The following is a 23,159-nucleotide window of genomic DNA, read 5'->3' as shown; positions in this document are numbered from 1 at the left end:
ATGTTCGAAATGGCGTGAGGCTGGATAGGCCGAGTCGTGTTCGAAGTGGCATGAGACTGGTTGGGTCAAGTCACAATCGAGCCCCGTGGGCACTGTATCTATACGCTTTAAGTGAATTAGTTGCGTATTTCTAACAGCTCGAGCTTTTGGGATTAATAGTTAGCGCCAACGACCCGACATAGAAACTCGCAGAATATGGACACCCAAAGGCTGGCTTCAACTTCAAGCAAAAGCAGTAGGCCCATATAACATGTGACCGATGATGTTAGTATATTATCATCATACACTATAAATAGTAAGATAAATGACATGCAAAAGAGCAGCAGTTGAAGCCAAACAATCTGTCAGAAGAAGATGAAAGATTGATAGCATGAGACTGGGATTACAAAAAGAAAGTCAGTAGTCCGCCGCAGTACGACTGTTCGGATAAAGCCCTCATAGTAACACAACAGCACAGGAAATGAATACACACAAACCAACAACATAGAAAGATAATTTATAGAGAGAGAGAGAGAGAGAGAGAGAGAGAGACTAGAATTTGCGATCTGCTAAGCCCAAGTCGCGCAGCTCCCAAAGCGGCTTGCTTTCCTTTGCAATGTCATCTTTGATGGCTCGTTGAATCCGTCTTATCACGAAAAAGTACTGAGGAAAAAAACAAATGCAGGAATAGGTAGTTGCTTACTTCATATAGAAGTGCGAGTAATTCTAGTGAAGTTTGAACTGATTTTGCAGGAAGGAGGCATTTTTACCTGAAAAGCCAGAATGAGGGGTATGAAAAGCTTTCCGCGGTTGTTAGGATTGGGGCCCTCGATCAGCTTCTGATCAACGACGATCGGCATGCTCCCGTTAGAGATGATGAGTGTGATTTCTCTCACCAAGTTTGGGATCCACGGCGTACCATCGGGCAGTATCTGTGTTCATCGACGAGAGTAAACAACAAAAGGTGATCTTTACTGTAGGTATCTAACAGTTTATTGAACAATTTACTCGCTTTTCGTGTGGTTCTTTTTCACTCATAATTTTCAGTAATCAACATGAGTATTGAAATTGAAGCAGGGAGAGGGGATGAGGTAAGGTTGAAGGTCTAGCGGTGATTTTTTGCGTTTAGCCAAATTTCAATGCAAGTAAAAAGGGCGATGAAAAAACAAGAAGACATACCTTTTCTGCACTATCGTTAGTCCTGCATCTCCCACTGTTCTCGACTAACACCACGGGAATGTTTGATTCCTGCAAGACGAGAGAGCACATTTTTGGCGGCATTATTCGATACCACGATGTTTTGTCGCATTCAGGCTCAAAAATGAAGGCTTCGTTTCTTTATAGAAAAGAGAAGACGATAACTGTTCAGATGCCAAATATCAGAATAACCAGCAAAGTGATTGCCAACAGTGGCTGATCAAGAAACTTGAATACAGGAAAGCTATTCCAAAAACTAATAGAGAACTTGTTTTAACACATCCCTCTATAAGGAAAAAAAAAATGTGCATATTCATTTCCACATTACATATGTTACCAAATCACCTGTGAGTATACATGGTTTAGAAAAAATTTTGGTGATGTACATGCACGGTACTGAAGAACGTATGTATATCAAAGCAAGCATACGATTATAGTGTATCTGCGAATTTTACTGTTTAAGAGATATCCATACATGCTTACAAGCTACGCGTGCGCGCGCGCGCACACACACAAGTACATTATATTAGATAAGCACTTAAGAAACCGAGTTGAATTTATCTTGAGAAATATGGAACAAAAGACAAATTAGCCTTTCGGCATGTACGGTAGAGGGTTCTCTTTATACCACTCTTATTCTCATTGATGTGGAAATGTAAAATCAAAAATTAATTTCATACTGTCTTATTCCCTCAACGATACTAAATAACTTAGTTCATTATGCTTAGTTCATTATGCTTAGTCAACGACGATAGTCATATGAAGCACTCAAAGCCAGCAATTCTTTTCCTTACCTTCAGCGAGTAAAAGCACTAGTAGATGTTATTGATTATTCACATTTAGATTAACGAAAGTATATCAAAACACCAACAAACCTATTGCTTAACCTATAGAAAGGAACAATGTATACACGTGATGTAAAGATGAAGAGCGTCTTTTGTAAACCATTTAGAGATATTAGATAGAGATTCGGTGATCTTCATTATGAATCCTTTGCCATCTAAGTGCCTTATCAAATAAGGTTCAAAGTTTTCCTTCTTTGAAGAATGAAAAAATTACAGAAATACCAGCCTCACTTCTCCAATCCAGGCATATCAGGGCCAGACAGGCCCAACCTCTGAATTCGCAGATAACTACTTTACCCACTTTTTCAATCACATTACTTTTTCAGCCACATTAAAGGGTGACACTACTAAATGTCTAATATCTCATGGAATATTTAAATTTTCCACCAAAATTTGATATAAACTACCACACGATTGTTGTGCAATATGCTTTACCATCCAATTTACACGAGTCATTCCACTATCTCCACAACCATTATAAAAGAGACCACGTGAGATGGGAGGTGACGCATTGCTGTCTTCCATCAGAAAGCTTCCTATCTTCGCAAAAATAACGATTTTCTTCAGAAAAAAGAAAAAGACAAATGCTGTGAAATTTTAATACCTGAAACTCTTGTTTTTTGATGCGGGCGCCTAACCGTATGCATTTGCGAAGCGCTTCTGAGCGCTTGGCAAAGAAGTCATCATAATTCAATCCATCTGGTGGAGACAATTGAGCATGTGTTAACACAACCAAAGATCTTCTCCATATTGCCTTTCCAAAAGTGTCAGTTATAGCTTTAATAACTAGTCTATCCAAAGCATCCATCCTATACACATCTAACCGGTCCACGTACAGGAGAACATCAATAGTCTTATTCAACAGAAACCTGAAAGAAAATCAGAGCACATTAGCTAAAAATACATAGAATGAGCCAAGTAAAAAGGATTGAATATGACCTGAAATAAAAAAAATAAAATAAAAAATAAAAATAGCCGCGGAACAAGCAAATAAAATAATAGCAGAAGAGTTGCTAACTAAACAATAAAAACAACAACGGCCTTCCCTGCAGCAATTAGGAGAGAGAAGAAGCCATTGAAATACAAAGTAACAGTTCCATTCAATTTGGAAATTGCGTATACACCTATCTGTGTAGGATATGCATCAGATACTCTGGTATTATCGGTGTCTTCAATTTGAGTTTTTACGACTAATTATACATTCCTGTATTTTAACAGCTTGTGCTATACTTTCTTTAGAAAAACTGCTCACGAATAAAGTAGGAAAATCAGTTTGGAGACTGAAGGAGAATGTCCAACATATCAATAGCTCTGAATAAATTATGAAGGTCGGATGGAAAATAGATATGTACTAACAGCAATATTACCATTCATTTGTAACTAAGAACAAGTAATGAGAATCTTATATCTGATAATGTGTATATATAAGAAATTTAAAAAGAACATGATGAATATTCTAATGGACTGAATATTGCAATCATGTGGATGATACATGAAGATAATCATGTCTTATTTTTATCCCCTGTTATAATACTAAAATTAAACAATCATCCAACTATTGAACAGTCCACACGTCCCTAATCTTGTTTTCTTGCTCTCGCCGAAATAAACAATCAAACACAATCAAATTCAACAATAAAGTGCCAAATTATTAAGGTTTTTGAAATGAAATTTTGCATCAAAGAGAAAATTTTAGCAAAATTTGAAGCTACCGCCATAAGAGCATGCATCATTTTCTATCCAGATGTAAATAGGTGCAAACTCCATGATTTCAAGTGGCAAATCTGTACAATTCAATCAAACCGACTAAATTCTATCTTACAAATAGAATGAGCATCCGCATACAGATCACCTACAAGTTTCTTCATAATACACACCGTTTTATGATCTCAAGAGCTTGATCATTGACATATCCGCCTTCTACAAGTCCCGGCGTGTCAATGATGTTTAAAGTGAACCCTGCTCGTGATCTTGAGCACATCATTGGCCGCAATCCTTCAGACTACAAGATTGTATTACAAAGCAATACAATAAGCTTTTACTAACCCTCAAATAATAACATTAATTACCAAAAAAATGAGTATGATGTATATAGATAGAAAAGAAACCTGGAAAGTGCTCACAGTAACCGCCCTCTCCCCTAGAATGGAATTCACAGTGGAGGACTTCCCAACACCACCCTTACCCATCACCAGAATAGTCATTGTGCTCACATTCTAAGAGAAATCAAAACTGGAATATTAGAAAAAAGCCTTGCGACATCAAAAAAGAAATTATGACAAAATTGATAAAGGGGAAAATGTATTGCTGGTCACTGTACGATGTCGACATTGGGATGGTACAAGGACTATCCAATACATTATACCTCTAATTAAATGTTAAGAGCATAATTGAGGAAAACACTACATGAACCTCTTCCTTTAGTTTCCCCAGTATCTCAAGCAATTTGTTTTGCGTGGCAGCTGGGAACTGTTGGATTCCCACCCAATCGCGAGTTAAAGGTGACGACATACTGATACACCCACTAACCGAGCTGCTTAGAGAGAACAACCAGACAAAGAGAGATGATAAAACTGCAGCAATCCACTAATCCACAAGCAAAAGAAGCAAAGGAAATGTAATGGCTTTCCAAAGAAACAAAGGTACTAAAAACAGGTGAAAGGCCAATAATGAACCTCTCATGAAGAGATGCTAAACAACACAGGCTGAACTATCACATGTATTGAAACGACCCAGCCCACGTGCACTAATACTTTGTTGGGTCCAAACTGCTAACCCAAAATGCTTAAGCCTAGTTATTAGTACAAGCAAACTAGCCACATATAAGGCCCTCACGATCACCCACATTATACGATGTGGGAATATTGGGACGTCACATGAATAGGTAACAATACAGCAATAAAAGTTTCAAAACAAACTTCTACTTGTGGCCCATTCATCACACTACAACTTTTGCAAAAGTGTCAATTGAGTAGAGCTACTGGGAGAAGCACTCCTAGTATTTTTCATGTACTGCCATTTTGGCTAGTGTCTGAAACAGTTACCCTGCCGCCAGAAGCAGCAGCCTGCCATTTAGCAAATGAAGTGCCTGGAGCTTTTTGTGTGGTGGAAGCTGTTATAGGCCTCAAAGAAACACTAATTTGAAGCTTCTATTTCTGCCGCAACACAAAACTGCGCGGTGCAGTTTAACAGAAAAGCTGTTAATTGTCACTGTGCTTCTTCGACCAGCTCACTTAAACAGCAAAAGCTGCGGCAAGACAAAGCAAGTATTACAACTCTGTTTACAGCTTCCCACATCAAATAGAACCAGAAGCTTCAAACTAAAGCAGATATTCACAGGGTCAGAAGCTCGTTTCTGCTTCCCGCAACAACAAAAACCTTTAAATTTCTCATTTTCCATGCACTCAAGCTTCTGCTTCTCAAGCAGAGAACTCACTCCCGAAACCGGGCCAAACTAACACATATGCACGAGGAATCGACCCCCAGATCAACGAAACCAAACACTACAACATAAATGCATCTTTTATTCACGAAATTAGGGCAAAAACTGCATCCATTTACCCAAATTTCCACCAATACGCTACAAATTCAAGTAATTATAAGATAAAATAACGTCGGCGTTTAGAATTGATTGGGATTTACCGAACACCTCTCTGTGGAGACGGGATCGAGCTGAGAGGCCTCCCACGAGAGTGCAAATGGAAAACTAGGGCTTCGACCGCCTCCTCCCCCTCCTCCTAGGGTTTTGATCGCTACGGAGGGTTTTGGAGCGGAGGAGAGAGAGACACAGGGGGTTGGTAGAGGAGAGGAGGGATAAGGAGGGGAAGGAGTATTTATATGTAGTATGTGTGTTTCTTTTTCTTTTTCTTTTTCTTTTTCTTTTTCTTTTAGCCCTTGTTTGGTTGGGGGTTAAGGGGTGGAATAACCCCTTAACCCCCATTTTATCCCCAAACACCCCAAAAAATAGGTGGGGTTAGCTAACCCCACCTAATCCCACCTCAAATAAATTATCCCGGGTTAGCTAACCCCACCTAACCCCACCAAACTCCAACAAAATACTATTTTCTATTCATAATAATCCACTATCTTTCTTATCACACCTACTCCAACCAATCATTATCCTTCTTTATCAATCATTATCTTCTTATCCCACCTACCCAACCAAACACTATTTTTCATTATTCTAGACTAACTGCAACCCCCAACCAAACACAAAAAAACTTTAACCCCATTTTAACCCTGAACTTAACTCTATCCCTGGAATAGCTACTTTTTCCTTAACCCCGAACCAAACGGAGGCTTAATTACAACAAAATTCGATGAGAAAAACTTAATTATACTATAAACCAATGCAATAATATAGGTTTTTTCTAAGTAAAAAAAAAAAAAAAAATGCACAACTCATGTGAACTATACACTATTTTGAATCAGCTTCATAAACTTTCTAAATTTTTAGTTTGTTGTCCAAATTTTTAATTTGTTTGATTTGCGTGAGTGAACGATATGTAAAATTCAAAATTTTAGCTACCTATGTATTGATCAATTTATTGTTGCATTGGAAGGTGCGTTAACATAACTTGCTTATGTATCATTGAAAAGTGCATTGACATGAATACGGCGGGAAGGAGAGGCAAATACAAATATATATCTAAGGAGTAATCTGACACCATCGGAATTTCAAATAGTTATGTATATCACGTAATAAGACTAAACTTCTTGACTTCAAGAGGTTAAAAAGCTAAGTGCGTTAGGATTAGAATAGTTTTAAGATAGGTAATCCGTTTAGGAAGCGGGGCATTACAGTTGGTATCAGAAACAATCACCAGTCAAAAGTGTAAAATAAGTATCTGCTGAGTTAGGATCATACAGCCAATGGAGCGCGGCTTGCCGGTTGACGACCATTATTGGTTGAGCGTGGCTTCCCATAAAATCAATTAAGGCTAGCAAGTGAGATGAGACTCACATTACTTGATTCTTAAGCTACCGTTTGGTTCGGGATAGCCCATTTGAGGTGGGGTTAGCTAACCCTATTCATTTTTGGAGGTGTTTGGGGATAATATAAGGGTTAAGGGGCTATTCCATCCCTTAACCCCTAACCAAACAAAAGCTAAGTGTGCTTAAGCCTGATGAGAATGTCAAGGTTTAAATGGGGGTGGGGATTGTACACTTTTAGAATTTAGAATTGAGCTAGGTGGATAGTGATTTTAAACTGGTTCAAAGTTCAAATAAATTTTATACGTTTTTACTAAAATAATAATAAAAGTTTATATTACATTGATTTGTATTTTTCGCTCCCCGGGCTATAGAATCTGGAACTGAGTGATTATGTATAGTCTAGGGGCATCTTAAAAAAGAAAATAAAAATAAAAATAAAAATTTAGGCTTTAATTGGTATTGTTGTCTTTTTTACTTTAAATAAAATTTTAAAAAAAATTCTGTAGGAAATATATTTGAAAACTTAAAACAACATATATGTTACCATACAAGATCATCAAATAATTGTTAAATTCCAAGCAAAACTTTAGTAAAATAGTATAACATGTCACTTTGATTTTATATCTGATTTTTTATTTAAATTATACATTATAAAGTTAATTTAGAACAAAATAAAATATATCTTTCTCTTTATGCGAACTATCAAATTTGATAAATTATTGACAATTTATTTAATTCGTATTGAAACTATTGTTATAGAGTTTTGAATTGGAATTAAAAATCATCTTAAATTTCTAAAGTTATTTAAAATAATGGTAAAAAATGAAAAATAGAAGTTGATATCTTTTCTCTCAAATATTTTAAAAAATAATAATTTATGCCTCTTTATCATAGAGTAAAATTGAGACACAGGAGCAAAGGTTTGGATACTATATATATTGTTTTATAATATTGGAGAACTATTTATGTAGTTATAAATGGATATTTGATTTTTTTTTTTTGTTTCTTAGAATATCAAACAATAAATAAATTACCTCTAAATTATTATAAATTTATTGTAAAAGTAAAAGGAACTCAAATTCTCGAATCTGCGGATTTGCTAGTTGTTGTAATGCTCAAATTTATCAAAAATATGTCATATTATATAAAATTATTCAATAATAACATTATCATTTATCTAAATAAAGTCGCATCAAAAGTATTGTATGATGATTATTATTTATCACTTTTAAGAGGACAAAACTAGAAATTTGATCTTTAATGGCAAAAATAAACAGAATTTATCTGAACTGTGGACTATTTTGAAATAGCTACCCAATCTTTCAAAATTTTAATTTTACCGTTCAATATTTTAATTTGTTTGATTTAAGCCAATTAATGACACTTTGACTTTTAAAATTCTAACTAATTACTTATTTTAATAAATTTATAGTTGTGACAATTGCATGAAGTAAACTAACTAAACCTACTAAGATAAATAACGTATTCAAAATTTAAAGTCAAAGTATCGTTGACTAACTCAAATTAAATAAACTAAAAAAATTAAGTAGTAAAATTAAAATTTTAAAAGATTAGGTAGTCGTTTCAGAATGGTCCGCAGGTACTTTCTATATATATTTTTTTCCAACTTTAATAGTAGAATTTTTTTTTTCTAAAAATAATTTAATCTTTTTTATTTTTTTGACTTGTGGAAGGAGTAGATTCATCTTTTTGGATCTCCACCCAACCACATGTGACAAGTCAACGTTGTCTCCATAGTTTGTTTAATAACTTTATTCAATATATATGATTTTAATATATTAATTATAATCACTGTAAAAATAATTATTCTAATTTTTTTGAACCTATTTGAAATTAACAATGGTAATATGCAGGAGAGACCACATTAACTGTTTCATTCAATATAATTATAAATATAGTGTAATTAGGAATAAGAGCAGTTAAATTTATATATAATGCTAACACTTTACTGTCAAAGGATTTTTCACCAACGTTGATGTGCTGACAAATTTGTATAGCATTTTAGATCGCATGCATATATTGTATAATCCAATTTGGGTGCTTCTAAGAATAGCAGATAAATACCTACTATCTCCAACACAAGTGGCAAAGAGTTTGGTGGTTGATATCCGAGATCCCAAGTTCGAATTCTAGTTGATTCACATTTCCATCTAAGTTTTCTAAAATAATAAACTAAGCGGGTAGCATACTTGTTTGACCCGAGGTAGTCCATATTAGATATAATAAGGCTAAAAACTCTTGAACAGGGTTAAGCATTTTGGGCGGCGGCTAGGCCTAAGAAGTTAAGAGAGTTAAGCGTGAGTCTCAACTGAGCGAGTTTTCCATACTGTTGACTGTTGTGGGTAGAGCGCGGCTCACCACAAGGTCGGTTTAGGAAGGCTTAAGGGGGGAAGAATGTGAGACCCCCAGATAGTCCTATATATAAGATATAATAGGACTAAAAACTCTTAATTCGGCTTAAATGTTATTGATAGCGTATTAGCGTGTAGTAGTACTCTTGAAATAAGCACTCTACTTTTAAAAAAAAAACAAAATTTATTAAATTAATTGGCTATCCAGTCAAATTTTGTGGTTCAAACTCAAACTACTTTCGAGCCAAAGCATGTGTAAATTTTTTGTTAATAATTAACAACTAATAAGTAATGAAACAATTAATTTTTGCAAAAATCTAATGAGTAGTATTAATATATTAGCATATCTAATATAGAGTCTTTTAGGTGCCATTTGATTGCATATAATTACAACTGCACGACAGTTGTAACTGTATAGAAATGCAAATTCGATGTTTGGTTTGATATATTTAACTTAAACTCTTGCAGTAGAAACTACAAAAAGGAGGCACAATTGCAGCAGTTTGAACTACGCCCAAATTGACCATAGTTCCGACTACAGCAGCAGTTGCAAAAAGTAAATTTAAACAAAAATATATGCTTACATCCTTAATTATTTTTTAAATAAAAAATATTTTTCTTTTTTATATTGGAGATAATCTCACCATCATATATACAAAATAATAAAATTTTAAAAATCATTTCCCAACTATATGAAACCAAACAAATTATTTATAGTTGCAATGCCTTTCTACTATATCCAACCAAACAGAATGCATGTAGTTACAACTGCTGTACTTCCAACTCCATGTATCTCCAACTACACTACATTTGAGACAAAATTAATACTAGTTTTGTCAACATTAACTCCTATGTGCAAAGCATTTTCCAAATACTTAACTAACCTAAATAATAATAACCAATTTGGTACCTCTCCCTCAATCTATCTATCAATCAATCTAAACCTTCAAAACCAATCAATCAATCAAATCATGCAATCATAATACATTGGAGTTCCCTATGGTGTAACCCCTTTGGTGTAACTGTGATACATGTATGTCACTCAACAACAGTGTGAAATGTGAATGGAACCTTTGTGTAGCCCAATCATAACCACATCAATCAAAACACCACTCTATCTTCTATTCCTCTCCCTATGTAGATAGTACAAATTGCACTGTAGAGAAAGAACAAAGGGTTTTTACACAAAGGCCCCTAGAAAGCCCCATAATTTGTGGGTGGCACAAAAAATTTTACACAAGTGACAAGTATCAGATAATAGAGGGATAATTGCATATGACACCTTATAAAAGTATCAAATAATAAATATACATAACTGAAGTTATCAATTTATCCCTCCAAAAGCTCTCTGGTTTGCAGGTATATCCTTCTGTAACCAAAATTTAGATAATCACGAGTTAAAAAAGCTAATCACAGTTAGCTAAAGAGCGAAATGACTTTGTTACCCCACATATACATATATAATTTGTATTCTAATATTGAATTCCGTCATTTTTCTCATTCTCATCTCTTTATCCATGGCGACGGCAGGACCTATGTCGGCGGCTACGCTGAATACGAGGCCCTCGGTCGTGGCAAAAATAAGATACGCTGCACGTGCCGCGACGAAGTCGAGGAGAGAGAGAAAGAAAGATAACTTTTTGCGTAAACAACTTTATAATACGCACCTACTATTAAAAAATTAACGGTGAATCAAACGGTATGAACATATATAAACGGACCAGAATTTTTGGAGGAATATATTTGCAAGTCGGAGATTTTTGAAGGGATATAAATCTAATAATTTGAGTTTTGTAAAGATTTATCTTTTTTTTGATATTTTTATAAGGATCTGTATAAAATTAAATTTTTTTAAAAAAATATTTAATATTGTAATGTACATAATATAGTATTTTGCCTGATAAGACAAAAAGATGTTTACAGAAGAGTCATGTTATGTATCTGAACAATATGCCATGGTATTTTGGACTATATGCATGAGCCAATAAAAAATGAAAAGTATACATAGAGAATTTATATTGTTAAACTATATTATTTAAATATTAAATATTAAATTTATTCAATTCATAATAAGAGAAAATCGAAATTTTAAATTTTTTTTTATTAAAGATATATCTTTTAAAAGCTACAAAAATAAGTTTAATAAACTATTTTTTTTTAAATAAGTACTTTTTAGATAAAAACGTACAGAACTTATTTGAACTATGAACTATCTTGAATCGTCCACAAACCTTTCAAAAATTTTAATTTTATTATCTATCTTTCGATTTGTTTAATTCGAGTTAGGCAATAATATATAGTTTACTCCAAAATTTAAACTAATTACTTATTTTAATAAATTTATAGTTGTAAAAATTACATGAATTACACTAACTAAACCTTTAAAAATAAATGATACTTTTAAATTTGAAATTAAAATATTATTGATTAATTCAAATCAAACAAATTCAAAATGATTTGTAAGTTTTTATCTTATATTTTTATTAAAACTTTCGAATACGGTGCACGGTGCACGGTGCAACGGTTGTATGCAATAACTCTCCGTGAGTAGGTGTTATTATTGTATTTAAGAGAGTTTGAAAATAGCAACCAATAAGAATTAGACACGTAGTACGGACGGGAGAATCGTACGACCGCGATTGTAGTGGATCGTGTCTGGTTTGTCACGTTGTAGGAACTGGTGCGGCTCCTGAAACTTTATTGCATTATTATAAAATGTGAAATTCCGCTTTTGCCCTTCGCCGAGATCGGGTTACTGACAAGTGGGCCCCACTTAGAACTAGTGGGACCCACGTTGCGCAGTTAAGTGATATGTCACCGTTGCACTGAATGGATACAAGCAGTTTCTCTTTACACCCGTTGCCATGATAAGCACACGCATGCACAGCCGAAGAAGGTAAAAACGCTTGGAGACCCCTCAACTATAGTATATTTGAAATTGGCTCCTCATTTCCGTCCTTTTTTTATTACTCAAGCCCCTCCACTTATATAAAGTTAAATATTTTATCAAATTTTATAATCTAAATATATCTTATTTTACTTTCTGAAATATATAATATTGTAAATAAATTTAATAAAATAAAATCATTTAATTCTAAAGAACAATTAAAGATAAAAGTTGAGGACGTTATTTAAAATTAGCATACAGTTGAGGGGTCTCCATACATTTTTACTTGTTTTACGCTGACAAAGTGGGCCCCACCGAAGTGCGGGCCCACGTGTCAGTTTGAGAATGATATGTAACCCGTTACATGCGGAAAGCCGCGTTCGTTTTCTCTTCCCCAGTTGCCGTAAATAAACACACGCGTCTCCTTTAAAGTAAGTGCGAGGAAACCCCTCGAGGGACTTATTTTTTACACTTCGTCCCCAACCCCCCCCCCCCCCCCTCCCTTTAGCCACAAACCCTTCTCTTCCTTCTTCTCTCTCTTCTCTCTGTTCTCGGGCGGACTAGCTAGCGTCGCGCATCGGCGAGCAGGCGGCGGCCCGGCGGCGCGGGAGGAGGAACAGGAGTTTGGACGGAGAGTGCATTTTTTGAGGGTGTCGTTGGTTGTTTGGGGTTCGGCCGGTGGCGGCGGTCTGGGCGGGGGGGGAAACGGCGGAGCAGATGGCGGGACACGCGGCGTGATCGGGAGGAGCTCGGGGGCGGGGAGGACGAGGAGAGCTGCAAGTTTTTGCGTACAGGATGGAGGGAATGTGGGGTTCGGATACAGGTACGTCGGAGAATCTTTGAAGAGGGAGGAGGAGGAGGAGGAGAGAAGGGGGCGGAGGTGGAGGTGGTGGTGGGGATCGATGGCGGAGGCGGAGGAAATCGGATCGAACGAGTTCCCGGTGGGGTTGAAGGTGCTCGTGGTGGACGACGATGTCACCTGCTTGACGGTTCTCAAGCGGATGCTTCTTCAGTGTCGATACGATGGTAAGCGAGCTCTATGCTATTGGTTTTTCCAGTAATTATCGAAGCAATTGCATGCTTGAAGTGTTATTTGGCATCTACAGCTTCTTGTTGTTGTTGTTGTTGTTTCTTTTGCGCTTGTTGTGTTTGTTCATTTTCGTCTATCACAAGTTTTGTGTATCCAATTAGTTTATCTGAGATAGTGGATCTGTTATTCCAAATCTTGAATAGGGATTTAGAAGCAAAATAGGTGAAATAATGAAAGAAGAAACGCAAATCGAGCATAAAAGAAGATTTGGTGAGAAAAAGAATTAAAAGAGGTCATTGACACTGTAGAAGCACTAAAATGGTATTTAGCAGCGGTGGTGAGAAAGAGGTCAAGGAAAAAAAAATGTTTTTGTGGGTAATCAATGAGATCATCACTTTTATCTAGTGTATTTGTAGATCTTTGTTTTATAAGTGGCACATGGTCTAGTTGCTCCTAGTATGTAAAAGAAACAAATAATCCAAGACCTATTGTGGCTGGCTTCTTTAAGCTAGCCCATTAGGCCATTTTGGGCATGATGTGGAAGCCAACCACTAAGTAAAGCGGCGTGCGTGACCTATTTGCTAACTACTAATTAGATAATTTAGCTTTCTAGTTTAGCTTATGCAAGCCTTAAGTAATAGATGCTATTTATGGGCTGAATTTTTATAGACAACCCCTAAATCTAGAAGTTGCTAAAAAAAATAAGCTAATTATGAAACAAGGAAATAAAACCAACTATGATGCATAAGTGACTTCTCAAGTCTTACGGATTTATATATAATCGAACCATACGGATACTTTGCTCAAAGTTTACTTGAACAGGGACTTAAGTTTTTGAGTTCGGAAACCATTGAACCAGAGTTCGACCACTTAATGTTGTCATTCCATTCAAAGGCATCTATCATGATGCTAGTGGAGCTAAAATCTTTCTCAAGCTTCTCTCTTCATTCTCTTTGCAGGGTACAAAAGCTTGCAACTACTTTCTGATATTTTAATCACGATTGTTGAAAACATTAGCTCTGTGATGATCCCTTTGTCACTCTAGATTCTCTCATCCCATAATCGACATCATTTAATGGGATTAATTATTAGGCTAAATTACAGAAAACCCCCCTATAATAACCCGCTTTTTCACTTTCCCCTCCTGACATTTAAAAACCTACACTTTGCCCCTTATAAAATGAAAAATGTGCACTTCACCCCTACCGTTAGGGGTTCTGTTAAAAAATATTTTTTTATACCGAAAATACCCCTCTGCCTCTTCTCGGATGCTTCGCTCCCTCCGGCTCGCCGCTTCGCCGCCTCGCCGCCTCGCCGCTTCGCCGCCTCGCCGCCTCGCCGTCCTCCACTGCTTCGCCCTCGCCCACATCCCTTTCGTCCTCCTCCGCCACCTCGCCTTCGCCCTCGTTGTCCCTGCCTACCTCTCCATCAACACCCATCTTAGTATCCTCCCTACTGTCGCCGAAATCGATGGGCGGCGACGATGTAGGAGGAGAAGGGGAGCAGGTGGAGAAGAAATTGGAGAGGAATCGTGGCCGATTGAGATGGAAATAGCGGCGGATCGAAGCGGCGGCTGAGGAAGCTCAGGAAGAAGACAACAATGGCGAGGGGCAAAATGGTCATTTTACACACCGTGACCCCCCTGTGAACATTTTTCATTTTACAAGGGGGCAAAGTGTAGGTTTTTAAATGTCAGGGGGGGAAAGTGAAAAAGCGGGTTATTACAGGGGGGTTTTCTGTAATTTAGCCTAATTATTAAGAAAGTCAACAACTAACTCTACACTTATATTTTGATCCATAGTTAACTTCTCTCGACTTTTTCTTCATCAAGCTCACTCCCTTATCTCAGGCTCAATTATTCTAATCTAGATCCAAAACGAAGCCATCTATAGTTGAGTCACCTGGGTCTTAACTTGACTTCCTCATTGTACTTGTGGCTTGAATTTTATAGGTCATAATATATTATCTTGTTCCCCTTCTTGGCATTTTCTGATTGAAGATGCATTGATACTGCTCTCAATCATGTTAAACTTTGGGATAAATGAAAAACAACTATATTTGATAGTTCTGTATTTCTTTACGGGATAAATGAAATGCTTTGCATCACCTCTTAAAATACTTCCATATTTTGAACTAATAACAAAGAATATCTCTAGGCTTTCATCGATACATCTTGGTTTCTTTTGTAACATAGATAAAATCACATTGACATGCTATTGGAATCATGTTTCAATTCAGACCTCGTAGATAAAATTACATTGACGTGCTACCGGCATTATGTTTCAATTCAGACCTTGAACAAGTTTTCAATTCAAACCTCGCTATTTGGTTCCCCTACTTTGAGTTTTCTGATTGAGGATGCTTTGATACCACTCTCAATAACGTTAAACTTTGGAATAAATGAAAAACAACTATGTTTTTCTTTACGGACACTGCTTTGCATCACCTCTTAAGATACTTCCATATTTTAAACTAATAGAAAAGAATATCTCTAGGCTTTCATTGATACATCTTTGTCTCTTTCGTTACATATATAAAATTACGTTGACATGCTATTGCAATCATGTTTCAGTTCAGACCTCATAAATAAAATTACATTGATGTGCTACTGGAATCATGTTTCAATTCAGACCTTGAACAAGTTTCAAATATTTCCCCTACCAATATCTGCTGATCAAAATAAAATTATTAGCATGGTATTTGTTAACTGTGAGTGTAGAATTATTTATTTATTTGTCCTTCATGCATATTTATTCGAATATTAATGATGAAGTGGCTTCTAATGTAATTTATGAACTGCCATTTGTTCTTTATTCTTTTAACCTACTGGAAAGTTTTCATTCCATATCCTACATGACGTCTTTCAGCGTGTCACTGATATTGTCTAGCTTGGTTCTACTACAACGTGTCCATTAAGTTGTTCTAGGTTTTTGTTAATATATATTTTTTTATGTGCTATATTTTAATTCTGTCTTAGTTGTAAACTGATATGACCTATTTTTGCTTTATTTCTGTAGTCACAACCTGCTCTCAGGCTGCAAGAGCACTAACTCTTCTGCGGGAAAGCAAAGGCGGTTTTGATGTAGTAATAAGTGATGTTCATATGCCTGACATGGATGGATTCAGGCTACTTGAACTTGTGGGTCTCGAAATGGATCTTCCTGTTATAAGTAAGTACTGTTCCTTATTTCCTATGTAAGAAAATTACACATATACCCCTCTGAATTAATCTATTTACTTTTCATATGCATCCTTTACCCCTTATATTTACAAAAGTTCCGCTCTTCAAGACCCTAAAACCAACTTCTCCTATGAATTGGATGACTCCGCAATGTAAGATAAGGTATCTTTGCAAGAGACTACGCTTTCAAGGCGTATATATATATAAACTTAGATTGTACGGGAATATTTTTGTGATATAGGATTTTGCAGGGATATTTATGTAAAAGCCCCAGCTTGTTATGTATCTTCTATCTGGAAAAATTGGTGACAAATTTCCTTTTCATTTTTGCAGTGATGTCTGCTGATGCTAGAACAACAAATGTGATGAAAGGAATAAAACACGGGGCTTGTGATTACTTAATTAAGCCTGTACGCATGGAAGAGTTGAAGAACATATGGCAACACGTTGTTAGGAAAAAGTGGAGTGATAATCGGGACAATGAACATTCAGGTAGCTTGGAAGATTCTGGAAGCAATAAACGGCTTATCAATGAAACTGAATATGCTTCCTCTGTCAACGAGGGAGCTGATGACAGCTCGAAATCTCAGAAAAAGAAAAGAGAAGTTAAAGAAGAAGAGGATGGCGAACAGGAAAATGGGGACCCTTCTTCATCCAAGAAACCACGAGTAGTGTGGTCGGTAGAGCTTCATCAACAGTTTGTTAATGCAGTGAACCAGCTTGGAATTGATAGTATGATCTCTTTGCGGTCCTTTATTGTTCTGTCCCCGAACTTTCTCACATATCTCCGTTCCATTTTTGGCTGCTAAATAAGTTCGACATCTCATGATGTTTTTCTTATGAAACAACCATTTTAACCCTGTTTGAAACACTGAAACAATGAAGTCATTTTACAAAAGAAGGGGTAAAATCATCATTTTTGCAAGAAAACTTCGAATTGTAATATATGAGAAAGAGGTGGATTTGTTGCTAAAATTTGGGTGGCGAAAATCATAGGATTGCATTTCAATTGTTGTTTTAATTAATTTTCCTGGTTTGATTGCAGAGGCTGTCCCAAAGAGGATTCTTGAATTGATGAATGTTCCTGGATTAACTAGAGAAAATGTTGCTAGCCATTTGCAGGTTTGACTGTCAATCGAATTTGTTGATGGAGACTGATTATTATCTCTTTCCATGTTCTCATTTATTGTTTAGAAATCCATATATTTCAACCAATAAGTTTTCGTTGGTACTAAACTTGCTTATCCTTTTTGGTGTCAGTGAATGTGGACAGAACATCTTTTTTCCTTCAACATAATGGAAGTTAGCTTTTCGGTACAAGCTGTTTGGCAAACACAAATAGGAGACGTTGTGATTGATGCATAAACTAGAAGATGCCATTTCCTAATTATGGTCCCATTTAAAGTAGTGTCTTGGTCAGGAGTAGTTCATGGGTCAAGATAATCCCAAACTTTAAAAAAGTTCGCACAAAAAGCCGCTCACCATCTTGAACTTGCAATCATGTGGTAGGAAGCCTAGAATTTTAACCTTTGGAGCAAGTAGGTGGCTCCCAAAGGTACATTTGCTTTGCTACTGACTTTGTATGTTGAGAAAAAAAATTACGGCCTGACATTTACGACACTTACAAGGGAGCTTGAGAAGATTGTCGTTATCGCAATCTTTCCAACAGCTAAGTTAAAATAAAAAAGATAGCACATGTTCCAAGGATGTTATGATGAGGTGGAATCACTTTTCCTATATGACCAACCATTTACATTATGCGTAGGGATGTTTCCTTCGATTGAAATTGTTCTGTAAAGTGCAAGCTTCTTTAAAATCTAAGATGGTTGGATGGCTGCTTTTACATATTCACAATAAAAACATCAAGCATGCCGATGTGGACCTACTTGATGTATATGTTGGAAATCTTCGAAGCGTGCGAAATTTTCTTTCCTGTGGTTTACTTTGTTCTGTATACTATTTGATTGTGCAGTATTTGACTGTATGTGTATATTTCACTCAGTTGATATTCCATTAGTCAGGCTGGCCATGAAACATAGTCTAGTGCATGTAGTTATTATACAATTTAGCAATAGGGATGCATGCATTTGATCCTTGCTGGACACCGCTGCAGCTGCAGAATTCTGCATTCACCTCTAGTGCTTTTTATCGAGCAGCATTGAATCTCATTATGTTATCCATGTTATACATGCTATTACGGCAGCATGTCTATTGCCATAATGTATTACTATGAAACGAGTTTCCTGATAGACAAGCCCGTAAGGTGATTTGAATATGTTCATCAAATGGTGCGCTATGATATTTATCGAGCAGCATTGAATCTCATTATGTTATCCATGTTATACATGCTATTACGGCAGCATGTCTATTGCCATAATGTATTACTATGAAACGAGTTTCCTGATAGACAAGCCCGTAAGGTGATTTGAATATGTTCATCAAATGGTGCTCTATGATATTTATCATGAATTGGACTAAATTTAGGAGGGCAAAATATTATGTTTAAACTCTCAATTCAAAATTGTAATTTCCTATCCTTGTTTGTGAAGCAAACCTTGCAGAAGTTTACTGCTACCTCCTTGTTCAAACATCTGTTACAATAACTGCATGTTTATTTTATAAAGGATCAACAGAAAATAATCATACTTGTATCCAGGTGTTTTCTCTTTCTTAAAGTTTATATGCCATTCAAATTTCAATTACAAATACCTTTTCCTCATGGGACCAGATTTCAGTAGTGATCATTTTGAGGGAAAATTCAAGTTTAAAAAGCATAGAAAAACTGTGACTGTCGAAAGCGTGTTTTAGAAAATTTTCTGAGTATTTGTACAGAACAATTGCCTCTTTCCACTGTATTTTTTATGTTTTACATATTTTAATTATTTTTTACTCATTCGTAGATTGCTGAATTTGTGCAGAAATTCAGACTGTACCTGAAGAGATTAAGTGGAGTAGCTCAGCACCATGGTGGACTTCCTTCTAACTCATTATCTTCCCCAGCCTCAAACATAAAAATTGGCCCACTTGGAAGGCTCGATTTACAAGCATTGGCCGCCTCAGGCCAAATTCCTCCACAAACCCTAGCTGCCTTGCAAGATGAGCTCCTAGGTCAAGTTTCACCAATGTATCGGCAACCCGCGAGACAAGTTCCTGTACAAAGAGAAATAGCATTTGGCCAGCCTCTGTTTAAGTGCCAGACGAGCGTGGCCCAACATTTCCCCACTCAATCCAGTGTAACTGTTGGAGGAATGACTTCTTTTGCAAATTGCTCTAATAACCTTAATTTTGAAGATTCTTTAAGTAATTCAAGGAATAGCAACATGTTGAGCCAAATTTTCCAACAACAACAGCAACAGCAGCAGCAACAGCAACAATTGCAGACAAATAGCTTGACATCTGAGCCCCTCAGCTCAACAAAGGTGCAACCTTCTTGTCTCATCCTTCCTTCTCAGACACTGGATACGTTCCAGGTAGGTGTAAGTTCTATATTTATTAGTATTTGAAATATATTTTGTAGACGTTTGCGCCTGCAAGATTACTTTTAGGGCGCGTTTGGTTCGCACTATGAAAGATTACTAGGAGTAAAAAGATATCCAAGAATCTTATTCCTATTCATCCTATTACTAAGAATGTAATATTTCGGTGTTTGGTTCGTACGGTCATATTATTTAGTCATGTTATTTAAGATTACAAAAAATATACAATTAATTAATTTATTTATTTAATTAATTTTAAATAATACTATAAAAAATTTCAACATCTTTTTAGAAAAAAGAGAGAGAGGATATAGGTTAGAAAGAGAGAGCATAATTAAAGAAATAGGAAGAGAAATAGAGTCGAGGTTAGAGAGAATGAGAGGGTTGAGATTTTAGAAAAAGAGGGGGAGAAATAGTTTAATCTAGAGAGAGAAAAAGAGTTGAAGTTTAGAAAGAAAAAGATAAGTTTAGAAAGAGATATGAGGTTAGAGTGTAAAGAAAAATAATACTAACTAACCGGCAGGTGGGAAGAAAAAAAGAAATTAGACATATTATAATTACTCCAATCTATTAATACAAGGATACCCACCCTCCCTTAAAGGAATGAGATTAGTATTTTGGGATGCATCTTATTCCCAAGTGAATCCAGTATTATCAACTAGATTACTTAGTGCGTTTAGCCAAACACCGTCATATTTTTTTATTTCTACTGGATTACTAGGAATCATAAAAAGATAGCGCGAATCAAACGCACCCTTAAGTACATATTTATACCTACAAAATCTGAGCAAAATCTCAGTTTTGGTATATGCTCTTCAGAGTCTTACTTTCTAACATATACACCTTTAAATTTACAAAATCCCTCCTGTTTATAGAACTTCCTTAATACAATCCCCGCCCCTTGAACAACAGAAAATGAATTGATGACTCCATGTTAGGTAAGGGTATTCTTTTTAAGAAAGCTATAGTTTAAGGGGTGTATATGAAAATTTTGATTTTACAGGGGTATGCTTATAAACAGATGTTTTATGGGGATATATATATATATATATATATGTAACAGTTCCTAAATAATAACTCAGTTATATTCAATGGATCATCAACAAATTCTCAAGCACCGATGTTTCCAATTTCCATGAATCAGGATCCTCTTCTTGTCCCTTCCCAACCATCAACCAGTTTGCAAGGAGGGAACGATTCATGTCTTCTTAACCAGAATTCCACAGTAGTTGCTCACTCGTTGGCCAATCTTCAAGGAGGGAATAATCCTGGCATCATTAATCACAATTGTAAATCAGCCTATTCTCAAGCATCGACTAGTTTTAATACAGGAAACAGCCCTTTTCTCATGAAGGGAAACTCTACTTTAATCTCCTCTCAACCATCAGCAACTCTTCGGCCTGAGAATAACCCTACCACGCTTGGGCAATACTCTATCTATAACAGCGGAAGCGCTAAAGCGGACAGCAACTTACTTTCGTTTCAATCAAAGAATACTCGATTTGGTGTGGGGCAATTCGTGGATGAAGGCATTTCCGGATTAACATCTGCACCCCTGTCAACTTCTACGGACGGGAATATTGTTCCTGGCAGTGGCTCTAGTGTGATTTCAGGGAAATTGGACGATCAAGGGCAGAAAAGGAAACTTGGTTTTGTTGGTAAAGGCACCTGCATTCCCAGCCGCTTTGCGGTGGATGACATTGAATCTCCCACAAGCAGCTTCACTCATGGCAATACATTCGTTAGTAATGGTGGAGATTTATTGAGCTCGGATATTTTTGGATTTAATGGACAGCTTTAGAGTGGCAGACACAATGCTTGATGGGGTTTGCGAGTTCCTCTTGTAAGTAGGTAATGAGGCAATGCTTTTACATGCTTTTGCTTTATTAGTTTCTGTCGACTTTACTCTTCTCCCTCGTTCGTAGAACACATTATTCGACCCTCTTTTTATATCTTAGGTGATTTAAAATGCTTATAATTTTTTTTTTCTTGTCATCAACCTTCTCATTTACAGGTAGAGGATACTAGTTCTTAATAATTAATAGTCAGTAGTAGTTAGTCCTAATGGAGCCACATTGATTTGCTCAAGGTCGTAACTTGTGTAATGGGCCTGTTTGGTGTTTATTTGAAGGTGTATTTTCATTCATTTTTCGCTAACTCATAGCTAGTATCATCTATTTGGTCCTCTGATGACGTAATACGTGATATCATAATTAATGGTATACGTAATAATTAGCCATACAATTTCTTCATTAAACACTTCTAGAATCACATGTATTACACGAAGATTAGAAATTTATTGAGCAAAAGACCATATTATTGGTAATAGTTATCGTAATGGCTTTATATTGAGGGTTCTTTTGATTTATAATTCAGTTAAGGTTTTTAGAATCTAATTCGCTAATCCCTTTCGTGAATGAACCGAAGACGAGGCTTGACGTATGCATCTATATTTGCATTCAATGCATATATCAAAATTGGATAATGAAGAGATTTGGTTTATTTTGTTTGTTCATATTGTCGGGGCATGTTGATTATCTTTCAAACTCTTAATTCCTTGAACTTAAAATTTTTTCCCTTTTTCTTTTATTTTTCCCTCTTTTGTTTGCAGGGATTGGTTGGCATGATGCTCTGTGGAATCCAAGGTAGCTGTTAATGAGTGAGAGTGAGAATTTCCAGTTTCCTTTTTTCTTTTTTTCCCTTTCCTTTTTTTTTTTTTTTTTTCTCTCATTACCATCTCGGTTATTTATCCTTCTCCGTAAAGAAGAAATCTCTTGTGGCATTGTATAAGATGTGCTCTGTAGAAATTCGATACAGGCTAAATGATAGTTTTTCATTGAATTGTTTATAGTCTCGAAAACGACGAAGCTCATCAATAATCTGTGTTTTTTGGTTTGTTCTTCGCTAAGAGTTTTCTGCTACTTGTTCAGCTCCTTTTGTAGAAAGATGTTGAAATGAATCAAAGCTGGGACTTGAATCTTCTCAAGAACAGTGATGTTGATTGATAAAATTGAACTGTTGAGTCGCATCATTCTGAATCTGTGAACTGTTCCGGTTTTGATCTGGCCGTGCTTGATCTTCGATTAAATGGTGGTCGGTAAATTAATGCTCTTTTTATTATCGTATAGTAGATTGTAGTGTCAACAGTGTTTGATCTTGTTTTGTTCTGAAGATGGGTTCTCGTGTTTTATTATTTTATAATTATTTGTATCTAAATATTTATTGAAATTAATAATTAATATGTCATGCTGATGGGA

At 36.0% G+C, this 23,159-nt stretch overlaps 2 protein-coding genes across 8 annotated transcripts; one reads left to right on the top strand and one right to left on the bottom strand.

Moving 5' to 3' along the window:
• On the bottom strand, nucleotides 343-5,834 carry LOC109721686 (translocase of chloroplast 34, chloroplastic-like). Of its 4 annotated transcripts, none has more exons than XM_020249420.1 (8): nucleotides 5,664-5,834; nucleotides 4,428-4,554; nucleotides 4,130-4,237; nucleotides 3,899-4,023; nucleotides 2,626-2,890; nucleotides 1,159-1,227; nucleotides 750-911; nucleotides 343-642 (listed from the first exon to the last, which is right to left on the bottom strand). In XM_020249420.1, exons 2-8 carry the CDS (start codon nucleotides 4,530-4,532, stop codon nucleotides 532-534), a joined length of 945 nt encoding a protein of 314 aa, XP_020105009.1. In that variant the 5' UTR covers nucleotides 4,533-4,554; nucleotides 5,664-5,834; the 3' UTR covers nucleotides 343-531. The 4 variants fall into 4 exon arrangements, with proteins under 4 accessions (XP_020105009.1, XP_020105011.1, XP_020105010.1 ...); XM_020249422.1 differs by having other exon boundaries at nucleotides 4,434-4,554; XM_020249421.1 differs by having other exon boundaries at nucleotides 5,671-5,834.
• LOC109721313 (two-component response regulator ORR21-like) lies at nucleotides 13,088-22,888 on the top strand. 4 transcript variants are annotated; one of them, XM_020248854.1, is made up of 7 exons: nucleotides 13,088-13,241; nucleotides 16,263-16,415; nucleotides 16,760-17,158; nucleotides 17,472-17,548; nucleotides 19,327-19,896; nucleotides 21,047-21,745; nucleotides 22,514-22,888. In XM_020248854.1, exons 1-6 carry the CDS (start codon nucleotides 13,118-13,120, stop codon nucleotides 21,701-21,703), a joined length of 1,980 nt encoding a protein of 659 aa, XP_020104443.1. In that variant the 5' UTR covers nucleotides 13,088-13,117; the 3' UTR covers nucleotides 21,704-21,745; nucleotides 22,514-22,888. The 4 variants fall into 4 exon arrangements, 1 of the variants encoding a protein (XP_020104443.1); XR_002219188.1 differs by having other exon boundaries at nucleotides 13,089-13,241; nucleotides 19,327-19,845; nucleotides 21,047-21,753; XR_002219186.1 differs by having other exon boundaries at nucleotides 13,089-13,241; nucleotides 21,047-21,753.

The sequence above is a fragment of the Ananas comosus genome, linkage group 15 (assembly GCF_001540865.1).
Source record: "Ananas comosus cultivar F153 linkage group 15, ASM154086v1, whole genome shotgun sequence".
Taxonomy (NCBI): Eukaryota; Viridiplantae; Streptophyta; class Magnoliopsida; order Poales; family Bromeliaceae; genus Ananas; species Ananas comosus.
Note: the sequence above shows the minus strand (reverse complement) of the source record. Positions and strands in the feature narration are given on the sequence as shown.